At 43.8% G+C, this 17,462-nt stretch overlaps 2 protein-coding genes across 4 annotated transcripts in view; both read right to left on the minus strand.

The window, feature by feature from the left end:
• Positions 1-1,540: 1,540 nt before the first annotated feature.
• Positions 1,541-2,110, minus strand: LOC137449653 (small ribosomal subunit protein eS8-like). Its single transcript, XM_068155370.1, has one exon. It carries the CDS (start codon positions 2,093-2,095, stop codon positions 1,592-1,594), a length of 504 nt encoding a protein of 167 aa, XP_068011471.1. The 5' UTR covers positions 2,096-2,110; the 3' UTR covers positions 1,541-1,591.
• A 1,678-nt stretch (positions 2,111-3,788) lies between these two features.
• Positions 3,789-17,462, minus strand: part of ZSWIM6 (zinc finger SWIM-type containing 6) — a 321,402-nt gene continuing 307,728 nt past the window's right edge. For all 3 annotated transcript variants that reach the window (XM_068155388.1, XM_068155387.1, XM_068155386.1), the window contains 2 exons: positions 13,905-13,986; positions 3,789-6,360 (listed from right to left, as the gene is read on the minus strand). In XM_068155388.1, the coding sequence (XP_068011489.1) occupies positions 5,498-6,360; positions 13,905-13,986 (945 nt within the window). In that variant the 3' untranslated portion in view covers positions 3,789-5,497. The remainder of the gene's footprint in view (positions 6,361-13,904; positions 13,987-17,462) is intronic.

Here is a 17,462-nt window from a genome sequence, read left to right on the forward strand (position 1 = left end):
CAAAGAGGAAGAAAGAAACCACAGCTAGCCAACCGGAGGAGCAAAAGAGAAATGCTTTATTTACAAGCAATTTTTAGGGAATGCAGGATATATACACAATTTACAGTATTTACAATATATACACAGAAATATACAGCAAGGTTAAAAAAGAAACAATAATACAGGAACAAAATTCCCCCCCCCTTCTGGAGGAGGGTTCTCCCCCTGTACCCCCTTCTCTCCCCTTTTCCCCCAAAAAGGGTTAGAAAGAGAGAAAAAGAGCAATTGTTAATAAAGCAGAATATGTTAGTAGGCCTTAGTTTGCTTATCTGTCCAAGGTCAATCTGGCAGGGAGCCCAGAAGCGGACGAGCTGGAAAGGAGAAAGGAAAGGAGCGAAGTGAGGAAAGTCCCAGCTGCACCTAAGCTTAAAACTGCTTTTTTACCAATCCACCAATGAAATTAGTTTAGAATATCTGGTTGTTTTCGTTAACATTCCAAAACATTCAGCCATAGTGTCCCAGCACTGTCTTTTTCTTAAAGGCACAGCCTCAAACGGTCACATCCAGGAAAGGCAGGAGCCAAAAGGAGCCCTAATAGCTGCAATGCCCTGCTTTGTATACCCTAGCTGGGCAGGGAGACCGGAGAGGAACAGGCTCAGTTTCCCAGGGGGAAAACACCCTGCAGAGAGGGCAAAGCACCCGCAAACCCTCCACCCTGTTTTGGTTTTGTTTTCAGAATGGGTGTTAACCCACCACAAGTTGGTACTACTAAGATATCTCCTACCCCAATTCTAGCCTCAGTCTCTAATTTAATATCCTTAACTACCGGGCCTTTAAACCCGTCCCCTTTTGCCCCTAGGATTTTTATAGTATTTTTACTCTCCACACACCTTTAAGGAACCTTAGTAACACAAGTATGTTCAACTCCTGTATCTCTAATATCTGTCCAGGAATGAGTGATGAAACCTTTAACAATATCTGGCCATCCTGATTGGAAGGGTCTGTTCTCGAGTATTGTTGCATATATTTCTGTACTCTCTCAAGCCAATCAGTAGGGGTTTCCTCTTTTCCCTGTTGACTATCAAATTCCTTATTTGTATTTTTCCCCCGGGTGCTGCTTCTTTTATGCCTCTAATATATTCATGTTTTGCCTGCCCCATCATCATTATGGTTCCAGTTAGTGGGTACTATCACAGTATCACAGTATAGCCAAGGTTGGAAGAGACCTTGAGGATCATCGAGTCCAACTTGTCACCACACACCCATGACTAGACCATGGCACCAAGTACCACATCCAATCTCCTTTTGAACAGCTTGAGGGATGGTGACTCCACCACCTCCCTGGGCAGCACATTCCAATGACTAATGATTCTCTCAGTGAAGAACTTTCTCCTCACCTCAAGCCTAAACTTCCCCTGGCGCAGCTTGAGACTGTGTCCCCTTGTTCTGGTGCTGGTTGCCTGGGAGAAGAGGCCAACCCCCACCTGGCTACAACCACCCTTCAGGTAGTTGTAGAGGGCAATGAGGTCACCCCCGATCCTCCTCTTCTCCAGGCTAAAATTATTTTTTTTTCCTTGGTTTTATTTGTTCTCTCAGCAGAGTATTTTTTTATTCATTTGCCTTTTCTGGCCTTGATCTTCCTCAAGTAGAACTCCAATTCCTTGCCTTCCAACACGTAGCCATCAGCTCGGCCACACTGTCCAGGTCTGGAGGCAATGCAGGCAAGTAGCTTTCCTTGCTGGAACTGTTCCTCAAGAATATTTGCTATCTTGGCATTCTTCTTTCGCTCATCGTATTTCTTCTGGATCTTCTTTGAACGCTTCTCGTTCAAGATTTCCTCTTCTTCAGGAGTCAGTTTGGCATCCTTCTTGTGTCCAAGGGGCAAGGCGTAGTGGGATTCATACCACTGCCAGTAGGGGGTGCTGTCAACCAGGATGATGCAGTTCTTCACCAGGGTCTTTGTCTGCACCAGTTCGTTGTTGGAAGCATTGTAGACGACATCGATGATCCTGGTCTTTCGAGTGCAGCATTCAGATCCCCAGGAGAAGTTGCCAACATCCAACCAAAGGGTACAGTACTTCTTATTTCCACCACGAACCCCCACTGTATGAGGCATCTACTAGAGGCATCTTCTGGTAACCTGGAGGTCCCTGCTGGTTTTCCCTTTCCCAAATTTTAAATATTCAACCCCCTGAATTGGTCAAATTGTTCTGCTACTCCAATCAGGTCTTCCAGGAGGCCTATTAATTCCTTTTTAAAGTTTTTCACCTCAGTAGTATTGAGAGGGGCATTTACATATCCAGTTCCCCCATTTGATCCCCCCTGGGGCACCTCTCTTAAAGGGTATTAATGGGTCCTCCAGGGGGAATGGGGGCTGTTGGGGGGGATTATAAGGTGGGGGCAAATGATTTAGTGGTTCCTGCTTTTCAGGTTCTGGTTCATTTTTGCTTCATCTTTATTGTGTGTATCAGGATTATCCCTCTGATATGCTAATTGTAACCCCAGAGAACTGTCTGGGACCTAAATTCCTGCCCAAACAGATAATACTCACAGTCCTTTTTTTATCTGGATCTTTGTGCACAGGAATTACAGGCAACCACATTAGTTGGGAGCTCCCTCCCTTGCCTTTATCTTATAATACTTGCTGAATCATTTACCCGTGTTCCTAGAGACTTCCAGGATCCTCCTTCCGAGTCACTGAAATCATCAGGGTCGCCCCCCATCCAAAGGGTCCCCGAAGTCACGGCACAGAGGGCAATCACGTCAGGGTCACCAAATTGTGAGAAACGAGCTCACCGCTAAATTTTAAATATAAACAGTTTATTATAAAATAAAGGCAAACAGCACTGAGTGCATAGCAGATTTGCTAGAGGCACACCATAATAACATGAGTTGAGCTTATATAGCAACAGAATTACATCAAAGTTATACATATTCATATATCTCCACAAATCCCTTTACATTTTCCAAGCACACTCCTACCCCTCAGTCCCAGTCCCACCCCTCTGCACTTGTGCTGTTGTTGGCAGCAGTTGCATCAGGGCTGGGATAGTGGTTGCACTCTTGACTTCGTCGCTCCTGGCTAGACGGTCTCCAATGTTTCACTCCCCCCTCCATTTCTCTCCCAATACACATCCTACACAACATAGACTACAACCAGCCAATCATCTTAAGGATCGAACCCCACGGTCCCCAGCAACGCCTGGCACCCACCTTCCCCGAATATGACAATTTCTCACACTCTTCTTCAATTTTCAGCCAAGCCATCTCCCATTATTCGCTGAAGGCTAGAAAACTTACACAAATGTTACAGAGCAAAAGAAGAAATGTTGGCTGTCAGCTGATAAGCAGGAACTCCATGCTGGGTGGAGTAAGCCACACGGTCCAGAACACAGAAAATGCTTTTGAAAGCCAAAGAACAGCAAGAACTGTCCTTGTATATATTTGCAGCATGTCTCAACTCTCATGGTCACCCAAACAATCCACTAAGTGGGAACCCCCACACAGTCTTCCATCCAACCAGGGCAATATGTCAAGGCTTACAGTTTGTATACACTACACATCTTCAATCACAGGCAGCATTTGGTCCCTCTAATGCACCTGGTCTTCAACCAGCAAAGGAGTTATTGCAATAGGGAATAATGCCATTCCTCAACAGATTTTTGAGGAACAGAACATTTCTTTCCTGGTCTTGGCAGTCCTATTGCTTATCATCATAACACACCAGTGTTGCAAGTTGGGCATTTAAGATCTGTGAACTATTCATACACAATTCAACTCCAGTAACAGACAGCATGAAGGCAGGAGAATCAACTTTCAAAAAACTAATTTTAATCAAAACAAAAAAATTGTTGATCATTAACAAGTTTATAAAACAGTGATTTAGTTACATAAATAAATTGATATCAGTGTATCAAATTTTAATTACTTTCAACTTCATGAGCATGTTTACATGAGTGGTGAAGTACAACCTTTTAACCTATTAAAATAAATAAAATGGAGAATGTGAAATAGTTTTTCTAAACAAAAATACCTACAAACATACCTCTAGCATATTCTCTAATGAAGGGAACAAGAGACACTGGACAAATTTTGCACTAAATATAAAAACTGCTTTAAAAAGCACAAGGATACAGAACCATCAGCTAAAGACACTATACTGTAACCAAAGTTGGTATTTAATATAATGAACAGTTTGGTAGTAGATCTCCAGTTTGGTTATTTTAAAGCATTAAGACAAGGCAAGATAGAAGGCTGGTTTTGTTTGAGTAATTCTAGAGAAAATAAAATATATTTTAAAAAAGAACAGAAGAGTAGAGCAGTCATACCTACACAACTTTCTGTCCTGCACAAGGTCAAAATACCAATTCAGAATATATATTATATATATATTTGTGCACACAGGTTAGCTTATAATTAGCTCACTGCAAAAGCGTAATGTATCATATCAATAATTTTGTGTTTTGTGTCAAAAAGGATATTTCTATAGGTTTTCTAGGCTAGGAGGCACAAACCTCAATCCTGGCATACTGTATTCTTAATGCTAAGGATTGCTGTTCTAGCTGTGTATTTTTTGTTGTCCCTTTTTACTATAGTGCCTGTTACAAGCATGTGTGTATACATATATATGTATACACAGGTTGTATAAATATATATATATATATATATATATATATATATATAAAAAAAAATTTCCCCGCAATAGGTATCGGTCCAACCACGCAATCCAAAAGGTGGCTCTGCATAGATGCCCAGCATATAGTTCACTACCTGAGCCAACCGTGAAGCCAGGCAGGCTTTAGTCCTTCAGACAGGTTATCTTTTTTGTTTAAAACCAAGCTACTGCAGCTTCAAGTATTTTGCATTACATAATTATTTTTTTTTATAAATTAATGTTATACTTTTTCAATATTCAGACATATACTATAATATATACACAGTACAATAAATGCTCTCATTCTTTTAATTTTTTTTTATAAATCCCTGAGAATGTATGTTGACAGTTGCTAAGTTTCCACACATGCAAGCATTGTGTGCCATGCTTCTGGATGAACAGCACTGCAAAGCCACATGTTCAGCCTTTTAACGGTATTTAATTTGTTGGCTTGTTTAAATATGCCAAAATGTAAGAATGAGTTAGAAAGGAGTAAAGCTGAATCCATCTGAGGTACTTGTCACAGGACAGAGGTGTTTTGTTTGGGTTTTAAAGCCATTGCAATATATGTTTGTTTTTGAGGATGTGACCATACAGAAAGGAGAGTGATGTGGGTTTTTGCCACTTGACAACAGTGTAAACCAAACCTTTTTCTATCTTCTCACACAAAACAGAAAAAAGGGGGGGGGGGGGGGGGGGGAACTAAACACACAAACTTTCACAACATGACAGTTTAGTTTGCAAACTCAGTATAACTATACACATATAATACCAGTGTGGCTCTGTTTCTTTACGTTCAAAAGGATACAAAGGCAGGGTCAAGTAAAAATGAACCACCCCTCCATCTCCCTTCATGCATTTTTGTCAACCAAATCGCTCACGAACCAACATCATCAGTTTCTTTTTGCCTTTGTAAATTTGTTTTAGGTTGTCAATAAATTGTGTAAACTGGATGTGTCCATCATGAGCCATTAAGAAGCTTTCTCGGGCCTTGCTGAGGAACTCTATAAACTCACTATAGTGTCGTGGGCTGATGTGTGTGAGACGTGAATGAGTTGTATTAATATAGGCTCCAATTGTGGCATCCAAGAGTTGTCTTAAAGGAGCTTTGTCCAGTGACATGAGCTTACCAGAGTTCCTCCTTCCATGAAGTCCCACCATGCCAGGGGTGGTCAAAGTACACCTTCGCAAAATATCTGACAGTACTGTTGCACATTTGATGCTTTTGACCACCAGAGGTATTATAGCTGCTAGCTCATTTTTCCCAAGGGAGTGGCTGAGTGCACATGCCCACAGAACATCATTAATGGCAGGGTGCGTATCCTGATTGTAACTCAGGTTGAGATGTGTCATGGCCAAAGTGGCCAGTTTGTAGGCCCGCATAGGGTAACCACGGTGCTCCATGTATCGTGCTATTGTAAAAAGCTGTGAGTAGCTCATGCTGGTTGCAGCAGCATCTAGAACAATTTGGTAAGCAGTCTCAAAAGCTATGTGATCCTTTTCACATAAGGTCAGTGCAGAGAGGGCACAGTTTTGAGGATCCTTCACAGCACACTGTAGAGCAAGTGTCCTAGCACTGCTGGCCAGCTTCTCCTGCTGATGGCAGTCCAGATGCAGATGGACAATGGTGCTGTTGGACATCACTGTTGTAGCAACAATACTAGTGGCTTCTGTTGGAGTGAAAAGTGTAAACCAATTTTGCATGATACTATCCAGTGCATAAACACCTGGGGAGACAAAGAAAGGATTAGCCACAACTGATAAAGCTTAGCAAATACCAATGTTCAGCAAAATATTACATTTTCAAAGTCTAAGAAGTTGCCAGTACATCCAAGATCTGCTTCAGTAGGAAGGACTAAACCAGATAACCTGGCTGGAAAAGGACATTAAAACAAAGGATAATGTGCAAAGTATAGCAATCACCAAAATGCAGATAATAACAAAAAAGCCTGAAAGATATGCTTTAATCTTCTGTTGTGACAACTGAGATATTTTACTTGTTATCTAAGATAATTAGGATAAGTTCTAGCTCATGTGGTCTCATTGCATCACCCAAAAGCAGCCCTCAAACAGAACACTTAAAAGACAATTTTAGCTCCTTTTCTCCATATGCATCTCAAGGTACAACACATGCACAAAAGAATATGAAAGCATGCTAAATATCTCATTTAATAAAGCACCATGGTATTTAATACTAAGCACGCCTTTAAAAAAAACCCAAACAACAAAAACCTAATCCCCACCCCCTCCCAAAAGGCTTTTCAGATATATCTTGTCTGAAATTCATGTGCACCTGAATACTGAGATCCTTATTAGGGAAATACTCTAAGCAATTTGACTCCCGAAGCTAATCCAGCCCACTGACTGTATTACTCATTGCTGGTAATCCAAGCTGGAAGAGATGATATTGATAAGAAGGGCACCAGGATGATTAGAAAGGAATTCAAGGCCCTCGGCCAATTGATTGATGGGGAAGGAGCTCAAGTGGTGTTCTGCCCAGTTCCCTCAGTGGCAGGGGTGTACATTGAGAGAAACAGGAGAACCCATGCCATCAACAATTGGCTCAAGGGATGGTGCCAGCAACGGAATTTTGGGTTCTTTGATCAAGGGGCAACGTTTACTGCACCTGACTGGCTGGACCTAGATGGGGTGAATTTATCTAGAAAGGGCAAGAGGGTACTACCTTTGGAGTTGGCAGGGCTCATTAGGAGGGCTTTAAACTAAGTCTGAAGGGTGTGGGTGTGTTGGGTGAGGAAACTAGTCTCTCTGGAGAGGAGAGAGTGGAACATAAATTAGGGTTAATTGAGAAATCAACAGCCCAGCTGAAGTGCATGTACACCAATGCACACAGTATGGGTAACAAACAAGAGGAACTGGAAGTCTTGGTTCACCAGGAAGACTATGATATAACTGCTATTACAGAAACATGGTGGGACAATTGACATAATTGGAGTACTGCACTGGGGGGTTACAGGCTCTTTAGGAGAGACAGGAGAGGGAGAAGAGGAGGAGGGGTTGCCCTGTATATTAGGGGATCTCTTGATTCCTCAGAACTTGAGGTTGCGGATGAAAGGACTGAGTACCTGTGGGTTAAAATCAGAGGGAGGCTTAACAAAACTGACATCCTGGTTGGAGTCTGTTATAGACCACCCAACCAGGATGAGGAGGCCGATGAAATATTCTACAAGCAACTGGAGGCTGTCTCAAGATCATCAGATCTCGTCCTTGTGGGTGACTTTAACCTGCCAGACATCTGCTGGGAACTTAACTCAGCAGAGAGGAGGCAGTCCAGAAGGTTCCTAGAGTGTATGGAGGACAGCTTCCTGATGCAGCTGTTAAGTGAGCCTACCAGGGGACAGGCTCTGCTTGACCTGCTCTTCTCCAATAGAGAAGGGCTGGTGGGAGACGTGATAGTAGGAGGCTGTCTAGGGTTCAGCAATCGTGAGATAGTGGAGTTTTCAATATGCAGGGAAATTAGGGAGGAGCACCCTGGGTAGCAGCCCTTAAGAAAAAGGGGTCCAGGATGGTTGGACCTACTTCAAACAGGAGCTCTTGAAAGCACAGGAACTGGCAGTTCCCACATGTGGAAAGATGAGACGGTGAAGAAGGTGACCGGCTTGGATGACCAAGCAGCTCTTGAAGGAATTAAGGGAAAAAAACAGGGTGTATCGCCTTTGGAAAGGGGGGGAGGCAACTCATGATATGTTTAAGGATGTTGTTAGGTCATATAGGAGAAAAATTAGAGAGGCAAAAGCCCAGTTAGAACTTAAGGAGGCCACTTCTGAGAAAGATAATAAAAATCATTTTTATAAATATATTAATGCTAAAATGAGGGGGAAGAAGAACCTCCACTCTTTATTGGACCTGGAGGGTAACATTGTAACTAAAGAGGAGGAAAAGGCTGAGGTTCTAAATACCTTCATGGCCCCAATTTTCAACAATAAGGCAGGAGGACTTCAGGATAACTGAACTCCTGAACTGGTTGATGGGGTCAGAGAGCAGTGTAGTACCTTTGAAATCCATGAGGAATTAGTTCAGGACTTGCTGAGCCATGTGGATAGTCATGGAGTCTGTGTTGATAGGTTGGACTCGATGATCCTCAAGGTCCTTTCCAACCTAAGTTATACAGTGATACTGTGATACTATGGGACTATGGGACCGTATGGGATCCATCCTAGGGTGCTGAGAGAGCTGGCAGATGAGCTGGCCAAGCCACTCTCCATCATTTTCAACCAGTCCTAGATCACCGGAGAGGTCCCAGAAAACTGGAAACTGCCCAATGTGATGCCCATCCACAAGAAGGGCCGGATGGAGGAACCTGGAAACTCCAGGCCAGTCAAACTGACCTCAGTGCCAGGGAAAATTATGGAGCAGATCATCTTGGGGGCAATCACTGCGCACCTGAAGGATAGCCAAGGGATCAGGTCCAGCCAACATGGATTTAGGAAGGGCAGATCCTGCCCGACGAACCTGATCTCCTTCTATGAGCAGGTGACCTGCCTGGTGGATGTGGGAAAGGCTGTGAATGTAGTCTACCTGGACTTCAGCAAGGCCATTCCCCATAGCAAACTCTTGGCCAAGCAGACAGCCCAAGGCTTGGACCACAACACTCTGTGCTAGGTTAGGAACTGGCTGGAGGGCCATGCCCAGAGAGTGGTGGTGAATGGTGACACATCCAGCTGGAGGCCAGTCACTAGTCACTGATCCCCAGGGATCAGTGCTGGGCCCCATCCTGTTCAATATCTTTATTGATGATAGAATAGAATAGAATAGAATAGAATAGAATAGAATAGAATAGAATAGAATAGAATAGAACCAGGTTGGAAGAGACCTTCAAGATCATCGCGTCCAACCTATCACCCAACACCACCTAATCAACTAACCCATGTAACCAAGCACCCTGTCAAGTCTCCTCCTGAACACCTCCAGTGACGGCGACTCCACCACCTCCCCGGGCAGTCCATTCCAATGGGCAATCACTCTCTCTGTGTAAAACTTCCTCCTGACCTCCAGCCTGAACTTCTCCTGGCACAGCCTGAGACTGTGTCCTCTTGTTCTGGTGCTGGCTGCCTGGGAGAAGAGACCAACCTCTGCCTGTTTACAACCTCCCTTCAGGTAGTTGTAGAGAGTAATGAGGTCACCCCTGAGTCTCCTCCTCTCCAGGCTAAGCAGCCCCAGCTCCCTCAGTCTCTCCTCATAGGGCTTGTGTTCCAAGCCCCTCACTAACTTTGTTGCCCTTCTCTGGACTCGTTCCAGCAAGTCAACATCCTTCCTAATCTGAGGGGCCCAGAACTGGACACAGTACTCGAGGTGTGGCCTAACCAGTGCAGTGTACAGGGGCAGAATGACCTCCCTGCTCCTGCTGGCCACACTGTTCCTAATGCAGGCCAGGATGCCATTGGCCCTCTTGGCCACCTGGGCACACTGCAGGCTCATGTTCATCCTACCATCAACCAGCACCCCCAGGTCCCTCTCTGCCTGGCTGCTCTCCAGCCACTCTGACCCCAGCCTGTAGCACTGCATGGGGTTGTTGTGGCCAATCATGATCTCGATGAGGGGGTTGAGTCAGTCATCAGGAAATTTGCAGATGACCCCAAGTTGGGAGCAGGTGTTGATCCATTAGAGAGTCGCCATTATTGGAGGTGTTCAGGAGGAGACTTGATGGGGTACTTGGTGCCATGGGTTAGCTGTTTGGGTGGGTTGGATTGGTTGATGGGTTGGATGCAATGATGTTGAAGGTCTCTTCCAACCTGGTTTGGTTTGGTTTATTCTAGAAGGGCTCTCCAGAGGGACCTTGACAGGCTGGACAGATGGGCAGAGTCCAACATGATAACATTCAACAAGTCCAAGTGCCAGTTGCTGCACTTTGGCCACAACAAGCCCATGCAGCGCTACAGGCTGGGGTCAGAGTGGCTGGAGAGCAGCCAGGCAGAGAGGGACCTGGGGGTGCTGGTTGATGGTAGGATGAACATGAGCCTGCAGTGTGCCCAGGTGGCCAAGAGGGCCAATGGCATCCTGGCCTGCATTAGGAACAGTGTGGCCAGCAGGAGCAGGGAGGTCATTCTGCCCCTGTACACTGCACTGGTTAGGCCACACCTCGAGTACTGTGTCCAGTTCTGGGCCCCTCAGTTTAAGAAGGACATTGAGACTCTTGAACATGTCCAGAGAAGGCCAATGAGGCTGGTGAGAGGCCTTGAGCACAAGCCCTATGAGGAGAGGCTGAGGAAGCTGGGATTGTTTAGCCTGGAGTAGAAGAGGCTCAGGGAAGGCCTTATTGCTGTCTACAACTACCTGAAGGGGGGTTATAGCCAGGAAGGGGTCGGTCTCTTCTCCCAGGCAACCAGCACCAGAACAAGAGGAAGTTTAGGCTTGAGGTGAGGAGAAAGTTCTTCACAGAGAGACATGTTAGCCGTTGGAATGGGCTGCCCAGGGAGGTGGTGGAGTCACCATCCCTGGAGGTGTTCAAAAGGAGATTGGATGTGATTCAATACTGGATATTATCACAAATAAATATTTTCCGTAGTATCATTTATTTCATGGCACATGCATGTGGTGGAGGGGGAAGAAGGGGGAAACAGTGACTAATGAGTTCCATAAATTGAATCTTATAGTCAGCTAGAGTGCCTTCTTATTGCTAGAAGCAGTTCACACACATCTGTGAGCCCACCTAAACCACATCCAGAGGTCCTTTTCTCTGTAGAACTTTGATGTTTCCTGTGCACTCTTTTCACTCATGCAAAAATTCATCATAGTCAGAAAATACCAGATCCTCATCTAAATAGATTCCTTGTGTTATCAAATTTATTAAGTCTCAAGAGTACTTTGCATGACATTAAAGGTTATTTATTGCATGATGCTATTAGAATATATAAACTAATTTAAGACACTGTTAAAATCAGCATTTTATTGGCCAATACGTAACTGCACAAAATAATACCTAGGCACTAATATCTGCAAGATAGACTTAGCAAAAATATAAAAGCAATAAAACAAGAGCATTGCATGAAAATTTGCAGATGCAAACCATTTTCTGGCTGAGGGCATACAAAGGCAAGCTATATTTTCCCATGCTACTTACAACATTTATTTCTATGTTAAGCATAAAGATAAGAATAAACTAATCCAGAGAATAAACAGCATCAATCCTTTGAAGTTCTGAAGCTCAAGAAACATCTGTGATACAATCCAAATCAGATGTATGAAAAAGGAGTGAACATAGTAGGGAAGCATATTTTCCAAAAATACCTTTAGTGACAATTAAAAATGTTCCCTTATCATAGTACTTATATCGTCCTCACTACCACAGCTACTGATTTTTATTTTTTTTCATCACAGCTACACAGTTTTCAGTTTCTAATTCCCTCACCTTCACTTTCAGATTCATGTATCCTCATCTTGCAGATGATAAACTGGAATACAGAAGCTAAGGGATGCCTCATCAAGACACACAAGAAATTTATGGCAAATTCCAGAAATAAATATAATGTTCTGCTGACTACACCATTCTCCCACTGCTGTCCTCTAAGTATGAGGCTAGTTCTGCTTCCACTTTTTTTTCCCATCATATGTGGTTAAGGATGGGTGTGTGTATTAGTGTTTGGTTTGCTTTTCAGTGCAGACTAGAAGCTTGCACAATGTCATAGCCACATAACAAAGATGCACCCTAAGCTTGGATTTACCTAAAGGCTTTAAAAAAACAAACAAGAAAGCAAACAACAAGCAATGAGAATCCCTTCATAAGATTATGTCTCCCACATAGTAGGAAGTATCCTCAGTATTTAATTCACCTGTTTTCTGGTTTCTCTTCCTCACAGCTGACCAGAGATAGTGCTCTCGCTAGTCTTTTGGAGCCTTTCCTTTCAGAGCAAGAAAAGTTGTAGCATAGTGTAACAACTCATAATCATGAGTATTTTCTCTGCTACAGCCTGAAACCGAAACCTAACATGGAGGGGAGAAGGGGAAATCTGGGGTATCGTAAGGTAATGCATGTCTCTACCTTGCAGGGGAAAGAAGTCATACTGCATTAATTAACTATTGTCTCACAGCCTATGCTTATTTTATGACATTCTCAAAAAGCCACTCATCACTGCCATTCATGATTACCAATTAATTTGATGTGTTAAAAACTAGCTGGATAGTCAGGCCCAAAGAGTGGTAGGAAATGGAGTTTAATCCAGTTGGCGGCTGGTCACAAGTGGTGTTCCCCAGTGCTCAATATTGGGACCAATTCTCTTTAGTATCTTTATCAACAATACAGAAAAAGGAATTGAGTGCACCCTCTGTAACTTTGCAGATGATACTAAATAGGGTGGGGATGTTGATCTCCTTGAGGGTAAGAAGGGTCTGCAAAGGGATCTGGACAGGATGAATTGATGGGCTGAGGTCAATTATATGAGGTTTAACAAGGCCAAGTGCTGAGTCCTCCACTTGGGTCACAACAGCCCTGTGCAACAGTACAAACTTGGGGGAAAGTGGCTGGAAAGTTGCCCAGCAGAAAAGAACCTGGGGGTGCTGTTTGACAGTTGGCTGACCATGAGCCAGCAGTGTGCCCAGGTGGCCAAGAAGGCCAACAGCACCCTTGCTTGTATCTAAAATAGTGTGGCGAGCAGGAATAATCATGCCTCCTGTACAGTAGTGAGGCTGCACCTCGAATACTGTGTTCAGTTTTGGGCCCCTCACTACAAGAAGGACGTTGAGTTGCTGGAGTATGTCCAAAGAAGGGTATAGAGAATAAGTCGTATGAGGAGCAGCTGAGGGAAATGAGATTGTTTATTCTGGAGAAGAGGAGGCTGAGGGGATGTCATAGGGGAGATCTCATTGCTCTCTACAACTACCTGAAAGGAGGTTGTAGAGAGGTGGGGATCAGTCTCTTCTCCCTAGTATCAAGTGAGAGGAAATGGACCTAAGTTGTGCCAGTGGAGGTTTAGATTGGATATTAGGAAAAACTTACTGAAAGGGTGGTCAGGCATTGGAATAGGCTGTCCAGGGAGGTGGTAAAGTCACTGTCCCTGGAGGTGTTAAAAAAATATGTAGACATGGCATGTTGGGACATGGTTTAGTGGCCATGGTGTTGTTAGGTTGATGGCTGGACTCAAAGCTCTTGAAGGTCTTTTCCAACTAAAACAATTCTATGATTCTAACCAAAGGAATTTTATAAATTAACAGAAAGTGGGGGATGTTAGCAGAGACTGGATGTTGACAAACAAGATGAAGCTCTGTAAGATTAGCTGACAAAAAGGCAGGACCCTTTGAGAAGCATCTCAGAACATACCTATTTCTGTTGCACATGTTACCAACCACCTCACCATTTCCCGACGTCGCCAATTCAGCGTTGACAGTGTCATCCGCATCACCTATTAAAACACCACAAACAAAATATAAATTAATCCTATTGTAAACCCATGACAATATACCAAGAAGTAGAGATATAAGTTACTCAAATGCAATGAGGTTCAAAATAGCAGCCTCTTTCCCTACCCATTCTGTTACCTCTTCTTAGCTGATCTGTCAAAAGACTAGAAAAATACTTCGCAACTATCTTACAAAAGCATATAGAGAGTAATTCTAACTGCAGCTCCTTCGAGGCTATAGAAGAAACTCTTTTATTTGGGGACAAGAAAAAAACAAAAACAAAAAAGTCCCTCCTAAACCAACAAAAAAGCCCAACCAATTGATTGGTTATTAGACTCATTCAAGCAACAGTTGTAAACTTAGGATTGGCTACAGAAAATGCATCACACTAATACCTTTATCTTGACTTGCTGGAACGAGTCCAGAGAAGGGCAACGAAGTTGGTGAGGGGCTTGGAACACAAGCCCTATGAGGAGAGACTGAGGGAGCTGGGGCTGCTTAGCCTGGAGAGGAGGAGACTCAGGGGTGACCTTATTGCTCTCTACAACTACCTGAAGGGGGGTTGTAAACAGGCAGAGGTTGGTCTCTTCTCCCAGGCAGCCAGCACCAGAACAAGAGGACACAGTCTCAGGCTGTGCCAGGAGAAGTTCAGGCTGGAGGTCAGGAGGAAGTTTTACACAGAGAGAGTGATTGCCCATTGGAATGGACTGCCCGGGGAGGTGGTGGAGTCGCCGTCACTGGAGGTGTTCAGGAGGAGGCTTGACAGGGTGCTTGGTTACATGGGTTAGTTGATTAGGTGGTGTTGGATGATAGGTTGGACGCGATGATCTTGAAGGTGTCTTCCAACCTGGTTTATTCTATTCTATTCTATTCTATTCTATTCTATTCTATTCTATTCTATTCTATTCTATTCTATTCTATTCTATTTGCTACAGAAAGTAGAAGTTGATAGAGTTTCGGTTGTTAGAGAAAAGAATCTGTTAGGTAAAACTGTTTGGGTATTTTCCCCCTCAGGAGAGGCTAAACCTGTCCGAGGGGTGGTTTCAGCTGAAGGTCGGGGTCACACTTATTGGGTAATGCAAGAGAATGGTGAAATTCAGTGTATACCACAAAGAAATTTAACTTTAGCTGAAAGAGGTTAATTTCAAACTGTTGTATAGCTACATCGCGTCCAAAGGAAGAATCAACGAGAAATCTACGGTGCACAAACCCTGGGATCCCTGAGAGCCCTGAGTCAACTAAGAGACCCTGAGAATCCCTGTTTCCCTTTTCTTTGCTTCATCGGCGAAGAAATGAACTGTTTTCCATTTTTCTCATTTTCTGATTTTCTTGGACTTTTGAATCATCTACATCTGAGCATCGCCGGAATGGACTATGAACTTTACTTACGAACTGTAAATATCGTTATGGACTGGATGGACAGTATGAACAGCCAATGAAATTGTTTAGAAGGGGTGGACTGTGACCGTTTGAGGCTGTCCCCTTAAGAAAGGGAATATGGTGGTCGGATGTTTGTAAATGAAAAGAAGGATCTAAACTAATTTCATTGGTAGATTGGGAGGAAGCACCTTCTGAACTGGGAGTGCAGCAGAGTTTCCTGGGAATTCCTGCACTTTTGCAGTCAGTCTGTCTTTCCCCTCCTTCAGCAGCAGCAGCTCGCTGTTTCTGGGCATTCGGCGAAGGCTTGACCTTGAAACTGATAAACTGCAAGGCCTGTATTAACTGCTTTTCTAATTAACACATAACTGCTTCTAACTTTTTTCTCTTTCTCTCTCTTTCTAACCCGCTCTGGGGAAAGGGGGAGAGAGGGGGGAGCAGAGGTGGGGAACCCCCTCAGCAGAGGGGGGAACTCTCATTTCTGTGCTACTTTGTTGCATAATTCTGTATATACTGTAAATATTGTAAATTTTGTATATGCTTCCCTGCGTTTCCCTGCTTTGTAAATACACAGCACCCATTGCTTTGCTAATTCAGCTGTGAGATTTTTTTCCTTTCCCTTCAATTTCCTTTCCCTTTTCTTTACAGGGGGGAGGGAGGAGGCTTTTTGGCTTTACCCTTCCAACCCTACGACATTTTTTTTTCTTGGCGCCCAACATGGGGCAGATAATTAGTTCAATTTATTACTTGATTGATTTAGTGTTTTCTAGCTGAATTAGCAAACATGAAGGTGTTGTGGTTTGTAGAGCGATTATTCTTTTCAATTTTTGGGGCTCTGGTTTACAGATATTGTTTGGGTTTGATTTTGGATTACCTGGGTAAATATTTGGTGCGGACAATTTATCTGTGGGTTATGTATAGAGTTAGATTATGGTATGGAAAATGTATTGATTTATTATGGCCAGCGAGATACAGAAATGTTACCTCCACCACTCTCCCAATTGTGATAAAGGGTTTTAGGATTCCACCAGAGGGGAGAGTAACTTTAGGTGATGAGTGGGATCCAAAGGTGATTTATTTCATGTGTATAATCCTGCTGCTGGTGATAACTAATGTGTATTCTCTGTATTCCTGGCGTCGGGGGAAGAAGGTGTTTTGTTATTAAAACTATATCAAAAAGAAAACGCCATGCCACTGGATTAGTCCCAGAGTCATCTAGTGATGAGGAGTGTGGAGAATCTCTGTCAGTTAAAAAGAGAGCTAAGAAGTTATTTGGAAAGGCTGCTCTAAATGACTTTGCTGCTGATTCTGGCAAGCTGCCAAGGGCGGCGGCTGGTATCAACATGGCGCCTGCTCTTTCTCCTCCTCCTTCTTCTCCATTGGCCATTAACAGAGCAACGTCACTTCCGCCCACTCTCTCGGTGGGACCGGAAGTCACTGCCCCAGCAGCTGATTTATCCCAGGACCTGTCAGCTTCTATTAAGGTGGCTGTAAGTTCAAACACAGCTCCGGTTAAGGTGGCTGTTTTAAAGACTAGAGGTGGAAAGATCAAAGCTGATTAAGATGAGCTGGAGACTGATCCTGGTGAGGGGCCCTCTACTCTAAGAAATCCTGCTGAGGACAAAGGGAAGATTTGTTTTAAAGATCTAGCTAACCTAGTGAGATCAAAGCAGGATAGAGATGAAGCCAGGAAAGGAGCTGGCAAAGGTGGTTCTCAGCTTAAAGAGATCCTTGAGAAAATGGCAGGAGGATTATTAGGACAAAAAGTTCAGGGAGAAGAAGAGGAAGATGATATTTTAGAATGTTCCTCACCGCGTGAGGAATTGCGACATGTCTGTAAAGATTACACCAGGGCAGATAAGGAGCCAGTTCTAGCTCGGCTTAGTAGGTGTTATGATACAGGTGCTCCAGCTCTAACAGTTGGAGACAAGTCAGCAGCTCAGTTAGGAACTCTCTCGAGGGATACTGGAATAGATAGACATCTAGGCAGGGCTCTCGGTAAGGTTAATCTGTGGATACGCCTTTTAATGGCGGTTGCCCTGAGATACCCTTCCCGAGATGATCTTCCATGGAATCCTGAACCCTGGACTACCATAGATGA

This window comes from Melanerpes formicivorus, unplaced genomic scaffold (assembly GCF_026170545.1).
Source record: "Melanerpes formicivorus ecotype bairdi unplaced genomic scaffold, bMelFor1.0.p_v2 SCAF_31, whole genome shotgun sequence".
In the NCBI taxonomy this organism is placed as follows: Eukaryota; Metazoa; Chordata; class Aves; order Piciformes; family Picidae; genus Melanerpes; species Melanerpes formicivorus.